This window comes from Bubalus bubalis, chromosome 2 (assembly GCF_019923935.1).
Source record: "Bubalus bubalis isolate 160015118507 breed Murrah chromosome 2, NDDB_SH_1, whole genome shotgun sequence".
Lineage (NCBI taxonomy): Eukaryota > Metazoa > Chordata > Mammalia > Artiodactyla > Bovidae > Bubalus > Bubalus bubalis.
In genome coordinates, this window is record NC_059158.1 from 186,340,123 (window position 1) to 186,364,801 (window position 24,679).

General features: G+C 55.7%; 1 protein-coding gene across 1 annotated transcript in view; it reads right to left on the reverse strand.

Moving 5' to 3' along the window:
- IGSF21 (immunoglobin superfamily member 21) overlaps positions 1-24,679 on the reverse strand; it is a 281,859-nt gene that overhangs the window by 82,261 nt on the left and 174,919 nt on the right. The window contains exon 3 of the mRNA XM_025278849.3: positions 9,085-9,206. Within this exon, the coding sequence (XP_025134634.1) occupies positions 9,085-9,206 (122 nt within the window). The remainder of the gene's footprint in view (positions 1-9,084; positions 9,207-24,679) is intronic.

A 24,679-nucleotide genomic window follows, 5' to 3' on the forward strand; every position in this document is an offset into this window, starting at 1 on the left:
TAAAGCCGCTTCTCGTGGAATTCTTTGGCCCCGTCTGCACGTCGGAGCAGGTGGGGAGAGCTGTGTGCAGCAGAGCTTTCCAAGCTCGCTGCCAACGTCTTTTACCTGGAAGACTTTTCAAAAGACTGCTTCCCCAGGCCTTGCTCCAGGCTGTTTGAATCAAATGCCATCTTGGTGGGGCCCAGGAAGTGATATTTTTAAGCAACTCCCAAGGCGACCCTAATGCAGGTGGAGTGGTGATCGGCCCGTGGTGTAGACCCTAATGCAGGTGGAGACCCTAATGCAGGTGGAGTGGTGATCGGCCCATGGTGTAGACCCTAATGCAGGTGGAGACCCTAATGCAGGTGGAGTGGTGATCGGCCCATGGTGTAGACCCTAATGCAGGTGGAGACCCTAATGCAGGTGGAGTGGTGATCGGCCCGTGGTGTAGACCCTAATGCAGGTGGAGACCCTAATGCAGGTGGAGTGGTGATCGGCCCGTGGTGTAGACCCTAATGCAGGTGGAGACCCTAATGCAGGTGGAGTGGTGATCGGCCCGTGGTGTAGACCCTAATGCAGGTGGAGACCCTAATGCAGGTGGAGTGGTGATCGGCCCGTGGTGGAGACCCTAATGCAGGTGGAGTGGTGATCGGCCCGTGGTGGAGACCCTAATGCAGGTGATCGGCCCGTGGTGTAGACGCCGCCATCAGCACCGAGGGCTTGTTGCGCCCTCGCCTCGCGCGAGGTTACCTCGGGCGAGGTAACCGGCAGCCTCTCCTTGGGCCGCGGTGGGCTGAGAGGAGGGCACTCGGCTGAAAATTCCCTGGGAGGCGGGCTGCAGCCCCGACTCCTAAAATAATCCCTGGGTTTGATTTGGAGACCCGGCTGCTCCTTGGGGCTGGAGACCTGGGGTGTTCAATTCTGATGAGGCTCCGAGGCAGCTGTTACGAAAAGAGTGTTGAAAGGGCTCAAAGTTCTCCTTGAAACATCACTCTGGCTCATTCGAATTCCTGGATGGGAGATTTTGGGGTGGGAGGGAGGCGTGGGTCTGCAGGTCAAGGACCGGAGGTGACCTTGACGACTCTGAATGGGCAGGATCTGAGTTCATCCGTTCTCCCAGCGCACAGTAGGGCAGCCTGGCACATAACAGGGACCCAGCGTGTGCTTGCTGAGTGCTTGAATGAATGAAGAAATGAAGGACCATCTCCTGAACAAGCAGCATGGGTTCTGAATGTCCTCAAGACAAAAGATGTGTGGTCCCCGATAGAGGGAGGCGAGCTGCGGAATTCACTCTTGCAAATCACCAAGGGTCAAAGCACACTTTTCTTGGTACCAACAGCGGAGGAGGAGCTTGCCCGGTCTGCTAACAGCAGACACTACAGAAGGGACCCTGAACACTTTAAAAGTAAGCAAACCCTTCTCTTCTCTTTGGACCCAACAGTGACTGCGTCTACTTAAAAGCCAGCTCCGTTCTTTCCTTTGAGCAGATTCCAGAGAGCTGAGACTTGGGAACCTCCGTCTGCCCACGCAGAGCAGCCTCACTACGACGTCAGCCCTCCCCTCCCTGCCTCCCGGGCCTTTGCACACGCCGTGGCTTCCACCTGCAGCATCCTGGGCTCCTTTGTCTAAACAACCTACATACGCTTCAAGGGCCGCTTGAAACGCCACCTTCTCTGTGGTTCGCCCAGTCTCCTCATCTCTGATTCATCGCCACATTACATCTGCATCCTCCCCACGACGGCCATCACCTGACCACCTGAATTGCTCGCTATTTATCTCCATGTTTTATCTCCTCTCTCCTTCCATCCCACAAATATTTATAGTTCCTCTCTAAATGCCAAGTAGGCTCTGGGGTCACTGAGATGAAAAGGAGGGAGCAGAGCCTTGAGGAGATTACGGGCTCGTGAGGGTGGGGGCGGGGGAGCAGGCTTTAAGCTCACGGAGGCAGAGGCTACCTCGTGCCCGCCACTGAGCACCGCGCCCCCGCATCCGTGCCGGGAAGCCGCAAATGCTCAATACGAGCCATCCAGGGGATACGTGAACACATGCCTCTCCGAGTAATAAAGGAAGTGGCATTTCTTCTCGCATCTTCAATCCTCCCGGCTCTTCTTGCATTTACCCGATATCTCCCACGCCTCCCTCCCGATAAATATGAATTAGGAGGTGTAGCTCTGCTCTCACATTCAGCGCCAAGCCCCCAGGCTCTGCTCCACCTTCCCAGCTGTTCTCAACCTCCTGCGGCTTTGGGGGGCTGGGGGGCGGCTCTGGGACCTGCGCACAGTAACATGTTCACGGGGAATGGACATCAGACCCCAGGGAGAGGGCTGACTCCCAGCCCCACCTCCACCTCCTGGCCCCGGCCAGCCAGAGGCAGGGGTCCCGCTCCCTCTCCTAACTTAGCTCAGATTTGGAATTTCAGTCCTGAGACTTAAGAAGTGACCGCACTGTCTTCCTCTCCTGGGACCTCCAACTCACCCTCCGCCTGGCAACCAGGGTGAACGTCACACGACACACACCACGTGGGACCCTAACCTCCCCTGGCTTCCAGGACGCAGAGAAGAAAGGCCGATGTGTCTCCGTGCTCCTGAACTCCGGCCACTCTGGTCCTCTGGCAGCTCGCCAAGCTCTTTCTCGCCTCAGGACTTTTGCACTTGCCATGGCTTTGACCTGAGATGCCCTCCAGACCTGCACCCCACCTGTCTGGCTCCCTCTTACCCTACAGATCCCGGCTCAGGTGTCGTCTCCCGTGAGAGACCCTGTATCATGCTCCCCCTCACGTATTCCCTGACTCTCATCCTCTCCATCACCTTCCCTTATTGCCTTCATGCAGTCATCACCAACTGTAGATAATTTTCCTTATTCTTTCAAACACATTTTTACCATCTGTCTCTTCTCACCCCCTGTATTGCAAGGCTCACCAGAGCAGATCTGATTATGTCTCATTCACCATCTTATCCCCAGCACCATCCCTGACATGCAGCAATTGCTCGATTCCTTTGTGATAAATAAATGATGCCCGTGTTGGGGAAAGGTGCGGAAGCCTGAATTCCATCTTCCTAAGTTTATTCCACAGCAGGGAGAGCATCAATGGAAGACATCCACCCTGCCTTCCACCACTAACTCATCCACTCCACAATTATCTACAAATTGTTCAGGGAATGCTGGGCTGGGGGCTGGAGAGACATGGGAAGGGCACACTCTTGACCCCTTGAGTCTAGATTTCCCTCATGGACAAAAGAGGGCTGGTGAAGCCTGCTCAGTGTTCTTGGAGACACCCTGGGCTGATGGCATGGGACAGGGACCACAGAGGGCTTCGGGAAATGGAGGGGGCGCCCTGTGGAGTGGGGAGCAGGGGCAGGGAAGGCTTGCTGCACTTCACCCGGACCTCCAAGGAGGTCACGACTGCCATCTGGGGATGGCCACGCACTGCAGGGATTAACGTGCTTTGCCCACACAATCTCCCCGTCGGTAGGGGAAGCCACCCATCTGTCCGCCTGTGCCTGGCTGATGGAACAGGTGAACGGGGCCTGAGGCCGGGCCTGGGAGGACAGGTGGGGAGGATGGATGGACGTGTAGGAGGCCAGCAGGTGGGACTGTCGCCCACATCCTCTGTCCCCACTTAGCGGCCCCTGAGAGGCAGAACTGGAATCAAGGAATTGACTGGGAGCTGGTGGCTTATTTGGGAGGCTGGAGCTAGAGTGGGGCTGGGGGGGGGAAGGGAGGTGACACGGATGCCTCTTGGAGCTTATTCCGGGGGGAAGCTGAGCCTCGGTCCAGCCGGGGACGGCGTGGACAGTGGGGAAGATGCGCCGGCATAGCCGCACCCGAGGCGCAAGGGTGCGATGCTGCTGCCAGCCCCGCCCGCCGGTCGTTGGCCAGGCTGTCCCCAGACGCCCCGGCACTCGCGCTCCAACGTCTGCACGCCCGCCTCGTCCCACCGCCGACGTCTCCTGCCCAGCCCACAGGTCTCAGCCCAGGGCGCCCATCCTGGGAGGCTCTGCCTGGCACCCCAGCGCCTTACTCCTCCTGATCCTGCAAGCGGCTCCCCCATCACAGGATCATTACTGGACTCATGTCTTTGTAGAGCTTGTCACGATACATTTATAGTCGTCTTGCTTCTTTTGTTTCCGCTCGGTCTTCCCCATGAGAGCTTTGGCCAATCTTTCTCGTTCCTCGCTGGATCCCCAGCATCTTGCATCATGCCATCTCTTAGTAAGTGCTCAATTAAATATCCCTTGGACTTCCCTGGTGGCTCAGATGGTTAAGTGTCCGCCTACAATGCGGGAGACCCAGGTTCAATCCCTGGGTTGGGAAGATCTCCTGGAGAAGGAAATGGCAACCCACTCCAGTATTCCTGCCTGGAGAATCCCATGGATGGAGGAGGCTGATAGGCTACAGTCCATGGGGTCACAAAGAGTCGGACTGAGTGACTTCACTTTCTTTCTTTCTTTTCTTTGAAGGGGTAAATTGCTGTCAATTCCAAGCTGGAAGTTCTGGGCTCTGAGGCTCTGAACTAGAAAGGCATATGATACATGGAAACTTACGGTGGGGGGGTGGTCCTGGGAAGGGCGGTGACCTGCCCAAAAGATCATGAACTGGGGTCTTATACCTGCACCCCCACTTGGGACAGAAGCCCTGGCACCCCACCCAACGCCCACCCCTCAGGGCCCCCCACCAGTGGCGAGAGAAGCTCTGGGAGTCCCTAGGGCTCCCTTGGCCGCCCAGGAACTGCTCTCTGCCAACTCTGGTTTATCTTCTCAGCCTCTTCAGACCCTGCTCTCCCTGCTGGAGAGGAAGCGGCCCAGACAGCTGTGCAGCTGGGACTCTCTCTAGATGAGATGCATTAATTTGCAAATATCTTCATTTATATGTGAATGCGGAGCCCCTGCCCCTCGCCAGCCTGAATGAGCCCTGCAGGTTGAGGAGCAGGTTCCCAGCACAGCTGCTCTGTGGCCTCGACGCCACAATCAGATGAGACCCGAGAGGGTCTGCCCTTTCCTTCCCGTCCCTGTGGCCCCCTGCTCTGCTGCTCTCGGCCTGGGAGACCCCCCTGGTGCCTGAGGTCCTGGGAGAAGCCCGGGGAAGAAGTGAGCTCCGGCCACAACTGCGCTGTGTCTGTGACCCTGGACAAGTCTCCTCCCCTCTGGGCCTCAGTTTCCTCATTTGTAAAACAGGGAAGGCTGCATGGTGGAGGGCTAGGATGACACGGGTCGGGGTCTGAGCAAGTTGATGTTGTTCCAGTGGGGGACCCTTGGGTGAGTCCCGAACTGAATTTCAACCTCATCTGTAAACTCAGGACCAAAGAAAATAATAATGAGAACAATACCTGCTGTGGTCAAGGTGTCGTTAGTGATGATTAAGGGAAAGAGTGTGCATAAGGAGCTTTGTGAGACTAAGAAAAAGGTGGCAGCTTTTTTTTTTTTTTTTTAATGGTGAGGCAGAGGCTTTTTTCTAGGCGCTAACAGCAGACATGCACAGCTCCGGGGCTGGGGCTGCACTTACAGGGATTACTAACTCGTGAGAGCCTCGCGGGGCTGCTGGGAGCTTCTTCCTGTCGTCGTCCCCTTTCAGGGATCAGGAAACTTGGGCACAGAGTTACCACCCCGAGAGATTACACTACAGCAAGGGCTGGAGGAGCCGGGTTTAGAACTCAGGCCATCAGACTTGAGTCTCACCAAAACCCCACGACAACTGTTTAAGGCAATGTCAGTGCCAACTTGGCGCTTGCCAAGGGCACTTGGCATCTGCCTCTGTGGGGACGGAATCCTGTGCAGCGGCAGCTGTTGACCTTCGACACGCCTTCAGGGGAGTTCAGGGTGAATAGCAGGAATGAGACACTTTGTGCTCCAGAGGGCACAGTGGTAAAGAACCCGCCTGCCAGAGCAGGAGACGCAGAGGTGCGGGTTCCATCCCTGCGTTGGAAAGATCCGCTGGAGGAGGAAGTGGCGACCCACTCTAGCATTCTTGCCTGGAGAATCCCCTTGGACGGAGGAGCCTGGTGGGATACAGTCCACGGGGTCGTAAAGAGTCGGATGCAACTGAGCACTTGCACGTTCGTGCACACTCACACACACACAGCACACACGTGTTCCAGGATGTGGAACAGATCTTTAAATAGTTAGATATTTTCAGGAACTGATTTCATGAGTCCAATCCTTGCACCTCCTCATATCTGGAAAAGCACTAAATCCCTTCACGGTGACGTCAGCCCCTCGTGATGAGCAGAAAACCTTCAGTGAGATAAGTGCTTGATTGCACGAACACCGCCTCCACCAGAGTCACCTCCCCCTCCTCTTTGGCGCAGTCTCCCAGAGCTGCAGCCCCCACGTTGCCCCGAGTAAGACTTAACTTGCAGCTCGCACACAGCGCGTCCTTTTTAAGTCAACACCAACCATATTAAGCCCTTTTAACAGGTGAGGACACCAAGGACGAGAGAGGTCAAGGTCCTTGTGGTCAAAGGTAACTCAGCAGGGAGTAGCTGAGCTGGGGTTTGAACCAGGCCTTTGGATGCCAGGGCTGCAATCTGGATGCGTGAGATGGAGGGTGTCAGGGATGTTCAGACAGTCCCTGGGTTTCCTTCCTGGCTCAGAAACCAGAGGCAAGGAGTTACTCTGGAACCCACACTTCCAGGAGCAGGTGTGTGTGTGTGTGTGTGTGTGTGTATGTGTGTGCATGCTCAGTTGTGTCCACCTCTGTGACCCCATGGAGGGTAGCCCACCAGGTTCCTCTGTCTATGGAATTTCCCAGATAAGAATACTGGAGTGGGTTGCCATTTCCTCCTCCAGAGGATCTTCCTAACCCAGGGATCAAACAGGTGTCTCCAGTACCGGCTGCATTGGCAGGCGGGCTCTTTGCCGCTGAGCCACGTGGGAAGTCAGGCGTGGGTGGGGGACTGACAGTGAAGGGATGCAGGGGGCTGTTGTTTTCAGAGACCGTGGTAACCAGGCGGGGGTGGGGCAGATGGGGACGCTTTCTGGGAAGCCTGGAGGTGATCCAGAGGTTCACTTGTGCAATCATTTGTGCCTCCCAGAATGTTTTCTTCTCCAAAATGATTTTTCACCTTTTTATTTGCATTCTGATGGTAACCTGCTTGTCTTGCCTGTATGTGTGCTAAGTTGCTTCAGTCGTGTCCGACTCTTTACAGCCCCGTGGACTGTACCCCACTGGGCTCCTCTGTCCAAGGAATTCTCCAGGAAAGAATACTGGAGTGTGTTGCCATGCTTTAGGATCCCTTCCCAATCCAGGGATCGAACCCATGTCTCTTACAAGTCCTGCATCGACAGGCGGGCTCTTTACCACGAGCGCCGCCAGGGCAGCCCAACCTGCTTGTCTTGGGTGTGCTTAGAGATACCCCAAATTCTTTTTGGAGGTGGGTGCAGGAGAAATCATAAATAGATAGATGAAGGCGTCTGTGTGGTGGCTTGCACATCTTTCTGGAGTCCACATTCTCACCAGATTCCCCCAATAAATGCTCAGTCTGAGCTCCTGACATGAAGCCCAAAGAGAAGCACCCAGAAGGGTCCTCCAGGGGAGCACACCCACCTTCGGCTCTTACCTAAGCAGGCATGGAAGGACCACAGGCCAGATTCTCTCTGCAGACTGGCTCTGCCCTTGGCAATCTTCTTGTCCCATTTTCTAATTTTACCCGTGGGGAAACTGAGGCCCAAAGGGCCAAGGAGGGTACTAGGGTCGTCCGCTCAATTTGCAAATTTTATTGTACACCTGCTGTGTGTCGAGCCTCATGTTGAGAGCTGAGGATACAAGGTGGTGGGGAGACCTCTTTTTCCTTCTGAAAAACCTGGGTAAGGAGAGTGGGGCCTTATCCTCCTGGTGGGTCAAGAATAAGACACTAAGCAGGGATGTGGCAGGTTCCCCATGAAGCATAGAGCAAGTCAGCTTGTAGCATGCAAGCTTGCAGCATGCGAGTCAGCAGGCAGCGTCTCCTGCCAGGCCTGACAGGGCAAGCTGTCCTCTAGCTTGGGAGCAGACTGCCACTTCCTGCCTGGCCACCAGGCAGAGCCGACTCAACGGACATGAGTCTGAGTGAGCTCTGGGAGACAGCGAAGGACAGGGAAGCCTGGCGCACTGCCGTCCATGGGGTTGCCAAGAGCTGGACACAACTTAAGTGACCGAACAGCAACCAGAAAAAGCATTTGGCTATGCAGTGTGAGAAAGCATGCATACTCGTGTGTGTAAAACTGTGCACGCCCAGTGCCGAAGCTTCTCTTCACTAACACAGGGAGACCCCCTCTGGCGGGGGGTGGGGGGGTGTACTGGAGGAGCCGCGGTCGTTGACTTTGGGGAAGGTCAGCTCTGCTAGGGTGAGGGACTGTCTACAGAAGGTGTCACTCCCAAGGACCTGCTCGCTTGGATTCTGAAGGCTGACGAGGAGTTTACCAGGTGATCAAAGGGAGTGGGACCCAGCAAATATAAAGCATCAGAGTGCCAAAATAGGAATGGGGCTTTTTAGGGAGAGATGGGAGGGGAGTGTGGCCCACCCACCTGGAACGCGGCAGGGCCTGGACTGGGATCCGCTACCTTAAAGTCTTCTAGCAAAGGGGGCAGGTGCAGAAATACTAAGTATCTCCACCCACAAGGGCTCTTCCTTCCCCATCCTGGTGCTGCCTTGGACCTCGGGTCTGGTTGTTCAGGGTCTGTTTTCCCTTCCAAGTTTGAAGCCCGTGGGAAACCACAGAATGTGTTCCATGGGCTTCTGAACCCGGTGGAGCCGGTTCACCTCCCGTCTCTGGCATTCCTGGCTGTATGGCCTTTGGTTATTTGCTCACCCTCTCTGGACCTCAGTGTCTTCACCTGGAAACGGGGTTTGGAAAACCCCACCTTGCAGGACTGTTGGAGGAGTGCCCGGGAGGCCAACGTGAAGGGTCCACTCCCTGAGGCAGAGCGGCCCCCTGACCCCTGCCGTTCACCCTCCTCCAGGGGATGACCCCCTCGGGAAGGGGCCCCCCTCCTGCAGCGGAGCCCCAGCTCTGCCTTCCAAGCCCATGGAGGGTCTTCCCGAGACACCACTCCCCGAGCCCGCAGGCGCTGCGGGTGGGCGTGAGAAGGCTGGAGAGGCGGCCCCCGCCCCGCGGCCGCGGCCCTCACCTGACCGTGGACTGGTACACCAAGTCCTCGCGCCGGCGGTAGCTCTCCATGTGGGAGAAGTTGGTGGAGAACATGGCGTCGAAGGTGAAGATCTTCTGCTTGATGGTGCCGCCGTCCGTCACCTGCAACGCAGCACAGAGGAGCCGGGGTGAGCACTCAGCCAGCACCGCCTTTCCTGAGGCGGAGGCTGGGCTCCCGAGACGCTGCGGAGAGGCAGGCAGCCCGGGAGGACTCTCTGGGGGAGGTGTCGTGAGCGTCGCTCTCACCCTCCCGGGTCTTCCGTCCCCACTTGACAGTGTACAGGCTGAGGCTCTGAGCTCAAGTCCCTCCCTGAGGCCTGACAGTTCAGCAGGAGCAGCGCTACCCTTCTCTTGGGCTCGTCCCAGGGCACCAGGTGAGGCCAGTTCCGTGATCCCACCAATCGGCCTTGCCAAGACGATGACCAAAGCTTGGGGAGCTGCCCCGCCTGGGGCAGAGACCGTAAATGTGTTTGGCGCAAAGCCATCCTTGCCCAAATAGAGAGGAAAAGGCAGAACAGGCTGAACAGGAGGAGAGGAGAGGAACTGGGATCGGGGAGCAGTTCCCCTGGGCTGAGATCTCATATGATTTCAAAATGCTAAGCGGCAACAATTTCTGATAAATTCTACAAGGGGGAGGGCCAGAATAGCAAGGGAGTCCAGAGGCGGGGCAGCACCCAGCCTGGAGACAGAGTAACCCTGGAGGGCTTCCTGAAGGAAGCAATGTCTCAGTTGTCTTCTGAAGCAAGAGTAGGAGTCAGCCTGGCACCTGCAAGGAGGGCTCTCGAGGCAGAAAGGACAGCAGCAGCAAAGGCCCTGGGCTGGGAAAGAACTACATGTGCTCAGGGAAAGGAGCCTATTCAGAGTACCTGGGGCGGAGAGCAAGTGAAGTCAGTGAAATGAGGGCTTCGTTAGGGAGGGCCTGGTAGGCAACAGAACTCAGCTCTCCCGAGGGCCGAGGAGGCACAGAGCTTCAGGTTCTGTTTACAAGAAGGGACTTGTCTGGAGACCAAGGAACCCGGGGGAGCCTGGGATGAACCCAGTCGACTGACACGGGGGAGGCAAAGAAGACGACATGGTGGGGGGGGGCTTGCCTGCCTCCGGCTGCCCTCGGCACAGGCGAGGAGGGCGGGCGTGAGGTCCCCATTTCACACAGGGACACGGAGGCCGCAGAAGGCAGGGGCTCCCGGGAGGTGGCAATAAAGCCCCCGCTGGAAGACAGAGGCTGCTCGGTGCCCAGCTGCTCACAGCTGATTAAAAGCCGGACCCCAGTGTGCCCTGATCCCACCGCCTGCCTGCCCGCACCCCCAGGACCAGGCTGCTCCCCGCTAATGAAAGTGTTACTCCACAAAGCAGCAAGGTATGTGTTGTCACTGTTTCAATTATTTATCTGTTTACCCGGCTGCAGTTTTCCGCTTGTCTCAGCAACTCTATTATAGGCCGGGAGCTTGCAGCCTCTCACCACTCAGCTGGGCTCCGTGCTAACAGCCTGCGACGGGGAGGCCTCATGCCTGGTCCTGGAGAAGTGGAATTAACTCCCTGCGGCTCTGTGTGCTGGAGGCAGGAGAGGGGGCTGGGACGGCGGTGGCCAGGGATGGGGTTTTTCCAAGGGGCTTCAGGGACGTGGGAGATGCTGAAAGCTGCCTGCCCAGCCTAGCCAAGGCAGCACTGGGTCCTCCGCCTCCCTGGGAGGACCAGCCTCAGCACAGCTGGGCCACCCTGGGCACATCTGGATCCCAGCTGACTTGGACCACATCTGTCTGGCCAAGGTGGTTTTGCTGCTGGTTTGGGGGCTTCCCTGTAGCTCAGACAGTAAAGAATCTGCCTGTAATGCAGGAGACCTGGTTCGATCCCTGGGTGGGGAAGATCTCCTGGGGGAGGGCATGGCAACCCACTCCAGTATTCTTGCCTGGAGAACCACCATAGACAGAGGAGCCTGGTGGGCTACAGCCCATGGGGTTGCAAAGAATCAGACATGACTGAGCAGCTAACACTTCAGAGAACAGAGATTCAGTTCAATCCAGCCAGCATTTATCAAGTGCCAGCTGTGTGCCAGGCACAGGCAATGCCAGTATGGATCACCCTCCTGAAACTGCAAGTTTGTGAGAGTAGAAGTCCTTTAGCAGTGCTGGGGTCTCCAGGGAGCCCTGGCTGGTGAGGTTCAGAGTGATGGTAACACCTTCGCAAGCTCCGGGACCCCGAGAGGGGTCAGCAGTGACTTGCCACTCCAAGGTTTCTCTGAGCTCACACCTCTGTGTCTCCTGCAGGCTCATCCACAGCGCATACATTTCACTTGCTTCCTCTCCAGGGGCTTCACGCTTTTTTGACCGCGCTTGCAGTGCAGGGCTTCCCAGGTGGCGCTAGTGGTAAAGAACCCGCCTGCCAATGCAGGAGACATAGAGACGCAGGTTCGATCCCTGGGTCGGGAAGATCCCCTGGAGGAGGGCACGGCAACCCACTCCAGTCTTCCTGCCTGGAGAATCCCAGGGACAGAGGAGCCTGGCGGGCTGCAATGCACGGGGTCTCGAGGAGTCAGACAGGACTGAGCGGCTAGCAGGCAGCACGCAGGGCCATCAGGAGGCAGGCTGTCCCATCCTCCGGTCTCTCCCCTCGCCTCTCACCAGCTTCCCAAACGGGGAATCAAGACAGCGGAGGGCGAGGAGCAAAGCACCTTTAAACCAGAGCCATGAAGTGGGAGACGGTTTTACTGCCTCCTCGCGGGGACATCTGGCGATGTCAGGAGCCAGGCTTGGTTGTCACAACTCAGGGGCAGGGAAGCTGTAACCCTCCTCAAGGCACAGGACAACCTCCCCCCGCCACCCACAAAGAATTATCTGGTCCAAAGTTGGGAAATCTGCTTGAAGTCCCTCCCTTTTCATATAGGAGAATGGACCATAACCTCCCCATTTTGCAGATGAGGAAACTGAGGCTCGGAGAGGCAAGGTGATGCAGCTGAGGTCCCACACTGAGCTCTTGGCAGAGTGCTGCCTCCCAGATCAGGGTTCACACCCCACCCGCTAGGCTGCCAAGGGCTGTGAATGAACTAAACGCCTCCCTGCCCTTCCCTTTACCCTCAGCGGCTGCCTCGTTAGGAGGGAAAATGCTAGAAGCCAGCGGAGGTGTGAGGAACTTTCTGCTACAGCCGTGAAAATGGAAGGCATCCCGCCCATTTGACTTGCAGCCTCGCCTCCCTTCAGGTGCTGCTTTTTTATCTCCTCCTAAAATGTGGCAGCCCTGTCGTCCCAATCTCAAATTTCACTCCATTTTTTTTTTATTATACAAAGGAGGGTAAAAAAAATCTGTCAGTAAAACTGTCTCCTCAAATTTATTCTCCAGGACTGAGGTTTTTATTGCTGGGAAAATACACCCACACCCCACATACACTCACATGTACCCACACACCCCAGATAAAACACGGAAGAATTATCTGAGTCATAAATCGCTGTTTCAGGCTGTGGGACGGGGAGTTTCAAGGACGCACCTAGCTTTCTTTTCCTTCTATTTACATCTTTTTCTCTGGGGCTGTGTCTGGCCACTGGTTACACTGGCCGCGGGCAGCCTGAGACAAGCACTCACTCCTCCTACCCAAGGCATCCGCTGTCCCAGCTCCCTGCCGCCGCCTCGCCAGTGTCCCTCAGCCTCAGGGAGGGTAAAGGAAAGTAACAGACTCGAAATTCACTCTCAGACTCTGTGTATCATGGGAGATAGCACAGCCCACGGCCAAGCGAGAGGCCAGAGCCAGGGAGACCGCGGCTGTAGCAACAAGCATTAGACAAGTGTCATCTGAGGCCCACGGAGGAGCCGAGGCTTCCTTTGGAGAAAGGGGTAATCACAGGAGTCTTCCTGGAGGAGGTGGGCCCTCTTCTGGGAGCACCTCGTCTCGGGCTGCTTGTCCCTCCTATGGGAGGCTTGAGCAAGAAGCTAGACTGACTTCTCCACACCAGTCGAATCCTTGGTTTTCAGTTACTACTTGGTAATTTTGATCAAGCTATCGCACCTAAGTCTCAGTTCCTGCATCTGTAAAATGGGGATAACCCGACTTATCTTCTTGGAAAGATTAAACGAGACAAGGCTGGGACAGATCGCCTGGTGTGTGGTCAGTGGAGATATCAACTGTTATGAACACTAACACTTTTCTGAGTCACCGCTTTTTCTGTGTCCCTTCTCCCTCTTCAGGGCTAAAGAGCAGAATATCACTTGCTGAAAAGCCAGAGGATGCAGAAAATCAGTCAGTGAAAGAAAGGGTCCAGCCCTGGGGAGGGGGCAGGTGGAAGGAGCCGGAAGCCAACGTGGGCACCGAAGATGGAAGGCAGGGGTCCGTGCTTGCAGGGAGAGAGCACAGAGGCCCAGGAACTTACTGAGCTGTTGTATGATTGCATCAGCCCAGAGAGAGAGCTTGAGGAGGCTCCGAGCAAGGACCGGGGTGGCAGGCTAGTCGCAGAGACTCCAAGACAGTCTCCCAGAGCCCAGGGCAGGTGGGGCCAGGATGGCAAAGCTGGCAGGGGCAGACAAGGTGCTATTGGAGAGTTGAAGATGTGTGGGGTTTCCTTCCTCCAGAGGGAGACGGGCTTGTGTGTTCAGCCATTCATTCAACAGATTTTCATTGAATCAATAAACAGGCTTTGAATGTGAGCTACTTCTAGAACATATACTCTGTGAGGGCAGGGTCTCTGTCTACCCTGTTCACGCTCTGCCCCCCAGAGCTGGGCACATGGTACTTAGTAAGTATTTGCTACACGAATGAGCTGATGCTGGGAAAGATTGAAGGCGGGAAGAAAAGGGGACGACAGAGGGTGAGATGATTGGATCGCGTCACCGACTCAATGGACATGAGTTTGAGCAGGCTCCGGGAGTTGGTGATGGACTGGGAGGCCTGGCGTGCTGCAGTCCATGGGGTCGCAGAGAGTCAGACACGACTGAGTGACTGAACCGAGTTGAATTCGCACCACGTGCCAGGCCCTGGGGACCCCACGAGGAACCGAGAAGCCACCCCTGCTGCTTGACAGCACAGACTTGCCCCAGGACGGCCTGCTGCAGCCACGCCTGGGTCGGATGGGGCTTCCTGGTAGGACCAGGCCGCACGGGGAAGGTGGCGGGACCATCCGTGTGGTGATGTCCCAGAGAGAACCCGTGTGCCCCTGATGCGCTGACTCTCGGGGGTCATCCCGAGACAGGCTGGGACCCGGGACCCTTTGCTGCCCCGCTTCCACCTGGACAAACTTCTCAAAAATGCTAAGAAAGTCTGTGGGACTAGACATGACTGCGTGGATGCTGCAGCGGGAGCAAATTCTGGACCAAATGATACAAAAGACCAAAAAAAAACCCCCAAACCAACTGCCACTTCTAAAGAACTGAGAGCAAAGATCAGGTGCCAGGAGCGAAGGCAGGGCACTCTACATGCCCCCGTGCACTCAAGCCACGGGGGGGGCACCCAACCCAGCCCTCTGGACACACGCCTGCCCTCAGCCCACGTGAGGGATCCCTTCTCGCCAGCACCCCCTCCCCCTGTGACTTGCTCTCTCTCCCTCCCGATGCAGCAGGGGCCCAGGGGAGCCTTGTCTGAGTCTCTTGTCTGTCCTGTAGTCAATTTCTATTGATCTGGAAAGACCAAGAACCCCGGCTAGTATTGGTTCCCTGAATGATCAGCTACAGCGAACGGAGACCTGGGTTCTAAATCGCTCTGCACCTCTCCTCTCTCCAGGCCTCAGTTTCCCGAAATGCTCAGTGAAGAGACATGGGGCAGGGTGAGCTCTGAGGGCCGTTTCTACTCTGAATGCCCAGATGCTCTGATTCTGGAACAGCTGGCCTCGGAGGCCGCACCTCCACGTGCCCTGCCCACTCAGCCGAGGTTCCGCAGCCGCCCCCGGCTCCCAAGGCTGCCTGACCCCGTCCCAGGGCCCCCACTGCCCCCCGACCGCACATGTGGCTTCAGCCGGGCTGAGCTGCTTTTGCCAGTGCAGCCGCCAAAGTGTGGCAAACGCACTGAATCCAGCCAGCAGCGAGGGAGCCTGCGGGGCTGACGGGGGTTTTGCATTTGAAAAACAAATAAGTCTCCAACTCTAGCCTCCTCCCAATGTCCCTGGGTGCCATCATCCAGAAAAGAAAAAAGAAAAAGGAGTTGGGGGAATCGCCTCCCCCTACCCCGAACCTCCTCCTCTTTGTGTTCCGCAAAACCAATTACAGGTTGGAAATAGCTGTAATAAACTTGATATCCCACTTACGGGCCAATCCCGCCGCGGCTGGAAAGTGTAATAGTGGCGGAGCGTGAAAACCACTGGTGTATTTTACCGGAGCTGTTTAAATCGCCTGCCTACATTATCCCAACTCCTCTCCAGCCGGGAAGGAATTTGCTCCCCTGGAAATGGTGCAGCTGAGGTCTCTGTGGCTGGGCAGTGAGAGGGAGCGTTTGCAAAGAGGGCTTTAATGAACTGATTAGACATGGAAGAGCAATGGCGCCTGGGCTCGGGAGTCAGGCCGGCTCAGGTTCAAATCCCAGCACCAGCGGGTTCCAGGCCACTCCCAGGCTATTAGAACGGGCAGGAACCACGGCTGCCCTAGAGGCTTGTCGTTGAGGGAAAGGGACGCTGAAAGTGATGAATGGTGGCCAGAACTCTGGGCCAAACATGAGGACGCTCAGCTCCCCTGTGGGGGCTCTTACTGCTGGCTCTGGGCTCTCAAGCAAGTCTCCAATAGTCTTGGAGCCTCAATTTCCTTATCTGTGAAAAGTTCATCAGACCCAGGCTTCCCTGGTGGCTCAGCCGGTAAAGCACCTACCTGAGATGCAGGAGACCTGGGTTTGATCCCTGGGTCAGGAAGATCCCCTGGAGAAGGGAATGGCAACCCACTACAGTATTCTTGCCTAGATAATTGTATGGACAGAGGAGCCTGGCAGGTTACAGTCCATGGGTTTAGAAAGAGTTGTACATGACCGAACGACTGAGTTGTTAAAAATGCCTTAAAAAGAACCTGTAATGCCTATATGTGAAAGCATCTTGTAAAATGTGAAGAACACATCTAGAAACTTCTGCCATGCAATTGGCACCTGGAAGTCTCCTCTCCACCCCACTCAACCTCGAGTGCCTAGCATGGGTTTTGGCACATGGTCTGCCCTTAACGTACATTTGTGGAGTGAATCAATGAGTCAGCACAGAAGGAGTGTTCTGAAGTCTATTTAGACATGTCTCCATCCAACCACTCAGAAATTATTCGGAGAAAGCACTCTCTGAGGACCGGTGCAAAGGTGACGCCAGATCAGCCACTGCTGGAGAAAGGCTAGATCAAGTCAGCCTCAGCTCTGGGGCCAAGCCGGCTGTGCGTTCAGGCGTTCGCTTACTGACTGAGTTCCTTTCGAGAGCTATGCTTGATTCTGGGACAGCTGCCACGGACGCAGCTTATGAGCTGGTGAAGAGTCATCTCACTTAACTGTCTGCAGTGGGTGTCTTCCAGCTCCTCCAGCAAAACCTGAAGCCCAGGAGGGCTGAGACTTTATTCCGTTCAGCGTTGTATCTCCCCCTCCCAGAGCACAGTTGGTGACAGAGGGGGCTCTTGGTCAATATTTCTGTAGAAACGAAATCTCTCGTACAGATGCAGAAACTAAAGGCAGTGAAGGGCTGCTGCTCGTCCAGGCTGCCCAGGCTCTCAGTGGAGGAGTGAGGACTTGCACCTGGGTCCGAGTCTGAGGTCCAGAGAGGAAGTGGCCCAGCTAGTGGTAGAGTTGGGTGAAGGGTTGAGGTGGGACAAGGAAGGGAGTGGGGATTCTAGGCAGAGGGAAACGTGAGCCGGGTGCGGGCACCTGCTCAGAGAGGAGCAGGGAGAGCAAAAGTGGAGAGCAAGAGGGGACAGAGACACAGCCTCCCTGTGGCTCGCTGTGTAGTGGGAGGGCCACAGGGTTCCTGCCTTCCCTGTTGCCATGGTGACCCTGGACCACTCTTCCTCTAGACTCCCTGCCCACCTGCTCTCTGCCCTTAGTCTGCTCTTGCATTGCCCTGGGAGCGGGGGCAGGGGGGCAGCCACAGAGAGGAGAGGACAGTTCCCCCCAGGGCCTTGGGGAGGAGGGTGCCGGATTCCCAGGGAAAGCAGGTGCCAGCCACCACGCCCCTCCGGGTGGCCGGGTCCTACCCCCACTCTATCTCCCTGCAAGCCCTGGCTTCTGGCAGGGCTGGGCTCGGGGTAATTGGCTTCCCCTCGTGCGTGTGGGAGATCCGGTTTTGACAGAGACAGCTGGTGTCATAAATTGCCTTGTCTCATCTGGTTACCGTGCAAAGGCAGACAGCAGCTCGGGGATGAGGTGCGGGGCGGGCCTGGGCCAGAGGCAGCTGAGAATGGCAGTCAGAGGGGGCGGCAGCTGGCTCTGTGGGCCTCACGCACGTGGACAGGAGCCTATGCAAGTGTGAAGAGGTGTGTGTGCAACGGGTGTGGGCACAAGGGGGTGCCCAGGGCTGCTGGAGGCCAGCTCCTGTGAGTGAGCACCAGTGCAAGTAAGAAAGCCTGTATTCGGGGGTGTGGGGACGGACATGTGTCAGCAAGGGCGAGTGGATGGATCTACATGCTTCTGGGTTGCGTGGAAGGATGCACACATGTGTGTAAAGCACAGCAATGGTGAGACTGTCTCGTGTGGTTCTAGATGCCTGGGGGCGAGTGTGAGGGCTTGCGGGTGTGTCAGCGAGACTGTGCACACTCAGGACTGCGCGTCGGGTTGTGGGCTCACAGCGTGTGCCCCTCTGTGCACATGAATGCCGCCTCACCCATGCCGGAAGCCCGGTTTACACTCCCTGTTCCCTGCTCTGGGCCGGGGACAGGGGATGTCAGCTGGGGTGGGTGTGAGGGGAGCGTGTGCGTGAGAACCGCCAGGCTCGGAAATGCCATCGCGCCAGCGCTGTGTCTTTGCCATCAGCCACCCCCGGCTCAACCAGTCAAATGCAAGAACCACAGTCAGGACCCAGGCACCAAAGGCCCCAAACTCCACCAGACACAGGACGCTGAGTCCTCCCTTGCCATCTCCTATGTCACCCTAAAACCCCTTGCTGCAGGGGCCGGCAGGCAAAAAGCAGTGGGGACACGAAGGGTCAGAATAGATGCTAGAGACTCACATATCTATGCAGAGCAGCATGCCCTGGCCAGGTGGGGGCAAGGTTTGAATGTTTCCATTTTCCTGAAAGCCCATCCCAGAGTCCTTCACTGCCTCCCAGAGCTTCCTCAAACTCATGTCCATTGAGTCAGTGATGGTGTTAAACTGTCTCATCCTCTGCCGCCCCTTCTCCTTCTGCCTTCGTTGTAAAATGCTTAGCATGGTGAATATTCTTTAGTAGCTATTATTATGGCTATAATTTTGTTGCAGGAAGGTGGGGAGCCCCTGAGACTTCAAGCAGGGGAGTGACAGATTCACCAGGGTCAGAACAGTCCTCCTGACTGCATGTGGGCAGCCCAGCTGGGCCAGGTGGGTCTGGGCTGGGGAGAGGCCTCTGGAACAGAGGGAAAATCGTTTTTCCAGCCCTCTTTTCAGGGCTGCGGCTGATTTGGGATCCCACGAGCTGCTCGGGCAGGGGGTAGGGGGTGGAGGCACAGCTGCCCCGCCTTTGACCCAGGATCCGTGTATCTGCGTGCAGGCCCCTCCGGGCGATACCCTGCCAGCATCCCGCAGCACCCACTCAGCGCCCGGCCCCTAAGCAGCTCCCAAGCCGCCCCCGTGCTGCCGGCCAGCGAGCACATCTGTGTGGACAGCGAGCGTCCAGCAAGGGTCACCATGGGGACAGTGCTGGCGTGGTCAGGAGGGGCTGCCGGTGTGGGCAGGGACCTCCCGTGCCAGGCTGCTGGCCGTCCACACCCGGCAGGCGCTGCGGGTGACTGGCCTGTGTCGGCGTGGCTGGGCCCTGGCAGACCTGCGGACACGACCCATCAGCCGCCTGCGCCAGCCCACCCACCTGCCACCCGGGGGGCGGGGCGCACCAGCGCACACAGCATCCCCGGCGGCCTGGCTCGGTGGAGCCTATCTGTAGGTCTGTCTGCGGCTGCCCCGGTCAGCCCCAGAAGCCTGCTGGAGAGAAATAGCAAGGGCGAGAGCCCCCTCTCTGCTCAGCCACTAAGTGACAGTGGATGCTGGGATGTTTGCCTTCTCTCCCTGAACCTCAGTTTCCTCATCTGTTAAATGGGGGCAGAGATGGCCGTCTCTAAACTCACTTTCTGCTATTTCATGGAGGTGGTATTAGCAACGGGCAAACTCTGGGTGGCAGAATTCTGCGATCTGAGGGGTGAGACTAAAGCCTATCCAACCCTGCTCACTCCTTCCTTATTTCAACAAAGAATCACTGCGTCCCTACTATGTGCAGAGACCGTTTAAGGTGAAGCCATGAACAAGTCCAACTCCCTCTTCTCCTGGAGACCTGATGCTAGTGGGAGGAGACAGATAAGGAACCAAAGTAAGGAAGATGGAAAAAACGCACCAGACGGGGCAAGTGTCTGACAAACAAGGAAAACTGCTGGACGGAGGAGGTGGTTGCTGCTGTCTGCGTTCACGCGTGTCTGACTCTGGGTGACCCCATGGGCTGTACCCCATCGGACTCCTCTGTCCGTGGGATTCTCCAGGCAAGGACAAGGAAATGGAGTGGGTTGCCATTTCCTCCTCCAGGAGAAGGTGGCGGCCACAGCAAATTAGGCAGTCAGAGGAAAGCTGTGTTTGGAGCTTAACTTCATATTTAGGCTGAGATCCCAACGAGGAGGTGGGGTCAGGCTTGCTTGGAGAGAATCAGGCTGCCTTCTGCCAGCTCCTTGTGAAGCCCTGTTTGTTCTGGCTTCTGGCTTCTCGTTCACGCCCAGCAGCGCCCGTGCAGGCAGAGTTGTCTGCATGCTGCAGGTGAGGACGCGGGGTCACGGAGAGGTCATCGGGTCTCCCGACGTGCCCACCGTCCAGACTCAGCTCGGGGAATTCAATCCTTTTTCTACTGTGTCTTCACAGCCGACTTCCACTTTCCTGAACACCAGTCTTAATGTCTGTCAAGGCTGCGTGGCCTTGCCCTCGTCGCCCCCCGCCACTGCCCTGGCCTGGTCCTACGGCATCATATTTTATTCCCTATCATTTGGCTTGAACATTTTCAAACATACAGAAAAGCGCAAAGAATTTTAAAGCAAACATCAGTATTCCTACTGCCCAACATCTACAGTGAACTTAAGCAAGCTTGCTTTACCGTGTATTTCTCTCCCTTTACCCATCCATCCATCTGAGTTTTACCTGGTGCTTTCTGAAGTTGCAGATACCTCCACATTTTGCTTTTGCAGCCTGCATATCACTAGAGGTACACTTATTCTCAATTCTCCTTTGGTAAAATTTACATACAGTGAAATGCACAAACCCAGGCTGCATTACTCAGTGGGTTCTGGCAAATGCACCCACCTGTGTAACCCAAAACTCTTTCACGATGTAGGATGCCACCATCACTCCAGAAAATTCCTCTGCTCCTGCTTAGCCAATCCTTGCCCCCAGAGGCAACAATTATTTTGATTTTCCTCACATCATTTTTTGACTGTTCTAGAATGTCATATAGGGCTTCCCTGGTGGTTCAGATGGTAAAGAATCTGTCTGCAATGCAGGAGACCCAGGTTGGATCCCTGGGTTGAGAAGATGTCCTAGAGAAGGCAATGGCAACCCACTCCAGTATCCTTGGCTGGAGAATCCCATGGACAGAGGAGGCTGGTGGGGTCACAAACAGCTGGACCCGACTGAGTGACTAACATTTAACTAGAATGTCATAGAAGTGCAATCACACAGCAGGTAGTTCTTAGAGAAGGCTTTTTTCTCCCAGCATCGTATTTTTGGGGTCCACCCATGTTGTTCGATGTGCCTACAGGCAATCCGTTTTCATCACTGAGTAGTATTTTATCAGAAGACGAGACTGGTTTGTTCAATTGTTCTTTTGTTAATAGACACCTGGGTAGTTTCTGATTGGGCTCTACTATGTGTACGGCTGCCAAGAACATGCTGATACATGGGTTTCTTAATGGGTGTTTCTGTTTCTCTTGCTACTGCTTCGTTTGCCAAGCGTCAGTTCATATCAACAAATGTTTTCTGAGTGCCTACTACATGTCAGACGTTCCGCTAGACACGGAAGTATGTGATCCCAGCTCAGATCTTGGGCTCTGATGGCTCCAGGCAGGCAAGAATGTCAGGAGTGCCTGCTAGGAAACAAGCACCCCGCAGGTCATGTTTTGTCCTCACAACAGCTCGGTGGGATGCTCTTTGTGACCCCAGTTTTCAGAGGCAGCAACTGAGGCCAGAGTGATGGAGTGACCTGTCCAAGACAAGCGGCAGAGCTGGGCTGCAAACTCGGAGTGACGCCAAACCATGCCCTCTCCTTTGTCCTGCAAGATGCTGAAGCAGCAACCCGGGGCGGCTAGGTGATCTCCTCAAGGTCACACCGGCAGGACAGAGACAGGAACACTGGCTCCTGTTCCCCCCAGGCAGTGCTCTTTCCAACACCACGCTGGCTTCATCTCGGGAGTCTTAACAGATAAGGTCTCAGTGTCTGTTGAACCAGCATTCCCTCCTAGAAATAAGGCTGGGAGAGCTGAGTTATAGAAGAGACCGGCTTATTTGGGTGTATCTGTGTCCCAGGGCATGAGCCCGTCAGAATAAACTTGTCCCCTGAGCCTGCTAATCTAGGAGCATAGAGTTATAGGCCCCAGGAATCAGGCAGAAGCCTGAGTTTGAGCATCTGGCAGACAGAGAAAAGTGGTGCGCCCAGTGATGAGATGAGGTTATGGAGGTCCAAAGTCATTTAACTAAAAAGCAAAACCCCCAGTGTATAGCAAGCTAGAGCAATCTTCAGGGTGAATTTGGCCCCAGACAATGGTTCTGTGAGCCCAGCGTTAAGCAAACAGAGTAGGTGATACCAGTTGTTGGAAAGATGACTGTTATGTAAGGATTAAGGATGGGGCCACACTCTTTGACATTCCCTCATTGAGAGACGGGGGATCTGTGCTCTCTCCCTCTGAGCCGGGCACATTCTGTGACTGCTTTGATCAATGGGATGTCTAAAAGTGCCAAAGTGTACCAGTTTCCACGTCCAAGCCTTAGCAGGCTGGAGGCACCCACTTCCTGTCTTTGTCCATGGTGATAGAGAGACCGCATCAGGGGGGAGAGGGACCTATAAGCCCAGCCTTGCCTACATGAGAATAAAGCTGCCTTGACTCCTGCAGATTAGACCAAATGCCAAACCAAACACGACACCAGTAACCCCTGCTGATGCTATTTAAAGCACTGGAATTGCCCAGCCAAGCCATGCTTGAATTCCAGACCCACACAGTTGTGTGATACAATGACATAGCCGTTGCTTTAAGATGCTGCATTTTGGTGTGATCTGCAGGCAGCAATAACCATGGCAGTAAGCTCCTCCTGTTGTCAAGGAGGACGCCATGCCAGCCTCCACACGCCAGGGCCACCTCCATCGCGTTGTGAGAGCTTCGGGTTGGAGTCACATTTGGGTGTGCAGGGCAAGAGGTTGTATCAGGTGGGGTCTGGCAGGAAACATGCAAAAAGCATAAATGAGGATGCTTCAGGGTTATTTACAAAGATATGAGCAGAGGGATCCCAGTGAGGCATGCCTGGCACCTGGGCCAGGGGCCAGTGAGAGCTGCTGGCTATTTAATAGCAGAGGGAAAGGGGCAAAGGAGTGGGGGGTTTTACTTGCTCCTGAGAGTGGTAGAAGAGGGGAAAGGCTACCCAACAAGAGTTTAGGTAGAGGGACACAGGAGGCAAGAGCTGGGGGATGAAGACCTTGTCCTCACGTCCACCTGCCAGCCCGCCCCCATCTCCTGCAGGTGCCTCCCATTAACCAGTGGGCAAGAAAATCCATCGGTGCTAGCGGTCCGGGTTGGCCTTCAGGCACAGTGGATGGAGAAGCTGAGAGTGGGTCTGGGGGGTGTGGGCTAAGACGTCCCATGGACCAACACTCCAGGGAGCTGAACTTGAGTGGCTACCCAGCTTGGCAAGTTTCCACTAGATTCTGTTCTTTGTCTGGCTGTCCCATAGCTGTGTAAAGCGAGGTCCCATCCCCCACCCCCGCTGCTACCCCATCAGACCGTTCAGATGCGTGTGTGGGAACCAGCATCAGAGAGGCTCCCATTAAGCCGTCATGTTTCTCCCCACTGCTGCTTCATGTCTGATCACCAGGAGGCACCTGGCAGGGGAGGGCGAGCCGAGCCCATCTCTGCCTCTTCATCACTGCCAGGCTCCATGAAACAGGGGTGCAGAGGAACTGAGAGAGGAAGCCAGTTCTTCACCCTCATGCCCTGTGGAGCAGGAGCTCGGAAACCTGGGGCTTGGAGACCCTGAGCCCCAGCATGGAGCCCTGGGCCATAATTTTTCCGCATAACTCTGCTCCCAGGACGATCCTCCAAGAAGGAGGATGAGAGAGGCGTCCGTGGTCTGCCCTCCACGCGGTGGCATGGAGCTCTGTTCTGAGAAGATCTCACACTTGGTTTAATGCTCTGCCGTTGCCATCTTGGAATCTGTAATTATTTGCAAAGGAAGGACCCCATATTTTCATTTTGCACTGGGCCAAACAAATTACGTAGCCAATCCTCTTTCCAAGCAAGCAGGGGTTCTCTGGGTTGGATTCCTTTGTGCTCTTTAACATTTTCTAAAGTTTATTGATCTATTTTTGGTGGTGCTGGGTCTTCATTGCTGTGCGGGCTTTCCTCGAGTTGCAGCAAGCGGGGGCTAGACTCTCGGTGTGGTGCGTGGCCTCTTCGTGGCAGTGCCCCCTCTTGTTGCAGAGCACAGGCTCCAGGCTGTCGGCTCAGTCGCTGTGGCCCTTGGGCTTAGTTGTTCTGCAGCAGGTGGGATCTTCCCGGTCCAGGGATGGAGCCTGTGTCTCCTGCACTGGTATGCAGATTCTTTACCACCAAGACGCCAGGGAAGCCCTGCTTCATGCGTCTTAATCAAGACTCAGCAAACTTTCCCTGGTAATAAATATTTTAGAATCTGCAGGCTCTACAGCCTCAGCTGTTATAGTGGAGCCCTGCTGTTAGACCGTAAAAGCAGTCAGAGGTAATTGTTAACAAACTAATGGACACGGCCGTGTTCCAATAAAACTTTATTTGTAAAAACAAGACGGTGGGCTAGATATGGCCTTTGGACCATAAGTAGCCAACTGCTGGTCTGGAATGTAAGTCCCTCCTATCCTGTCTGCCTGTCTGACTCTGGCTCATTCTATTTTTGGCAGCACTGCGTGGCATTCGGACTCTTAGTTCCCAGATCAAACCTGCACCCTCTGCAATAGAGTCATGGAGTCTTAGCCACTGGACCGCCAGGGAAGTCTCTCTGGCTTCCTCTTGATGATTCACCTCAAAAGCTTTTCCTAGCTGCCCCTCTTTTGCCCTGCCCCACAGCACACCTGTGCATGTTTGTTTATCGAGCCTGAGCTAAAAGGCAAGGTTTGCGCTGAGTGTTGGGGCTACAGTGTGAGGAAGACGGCACGATGCCAGCCTTCATGGAGCTCCGTGGTACGCACCCAGGCGGGAGTCCCAGGTTACAACCTACAGAAGGGCAGGGCTGGGACCGTTTGTTCAACACTGTGTATCCCCAG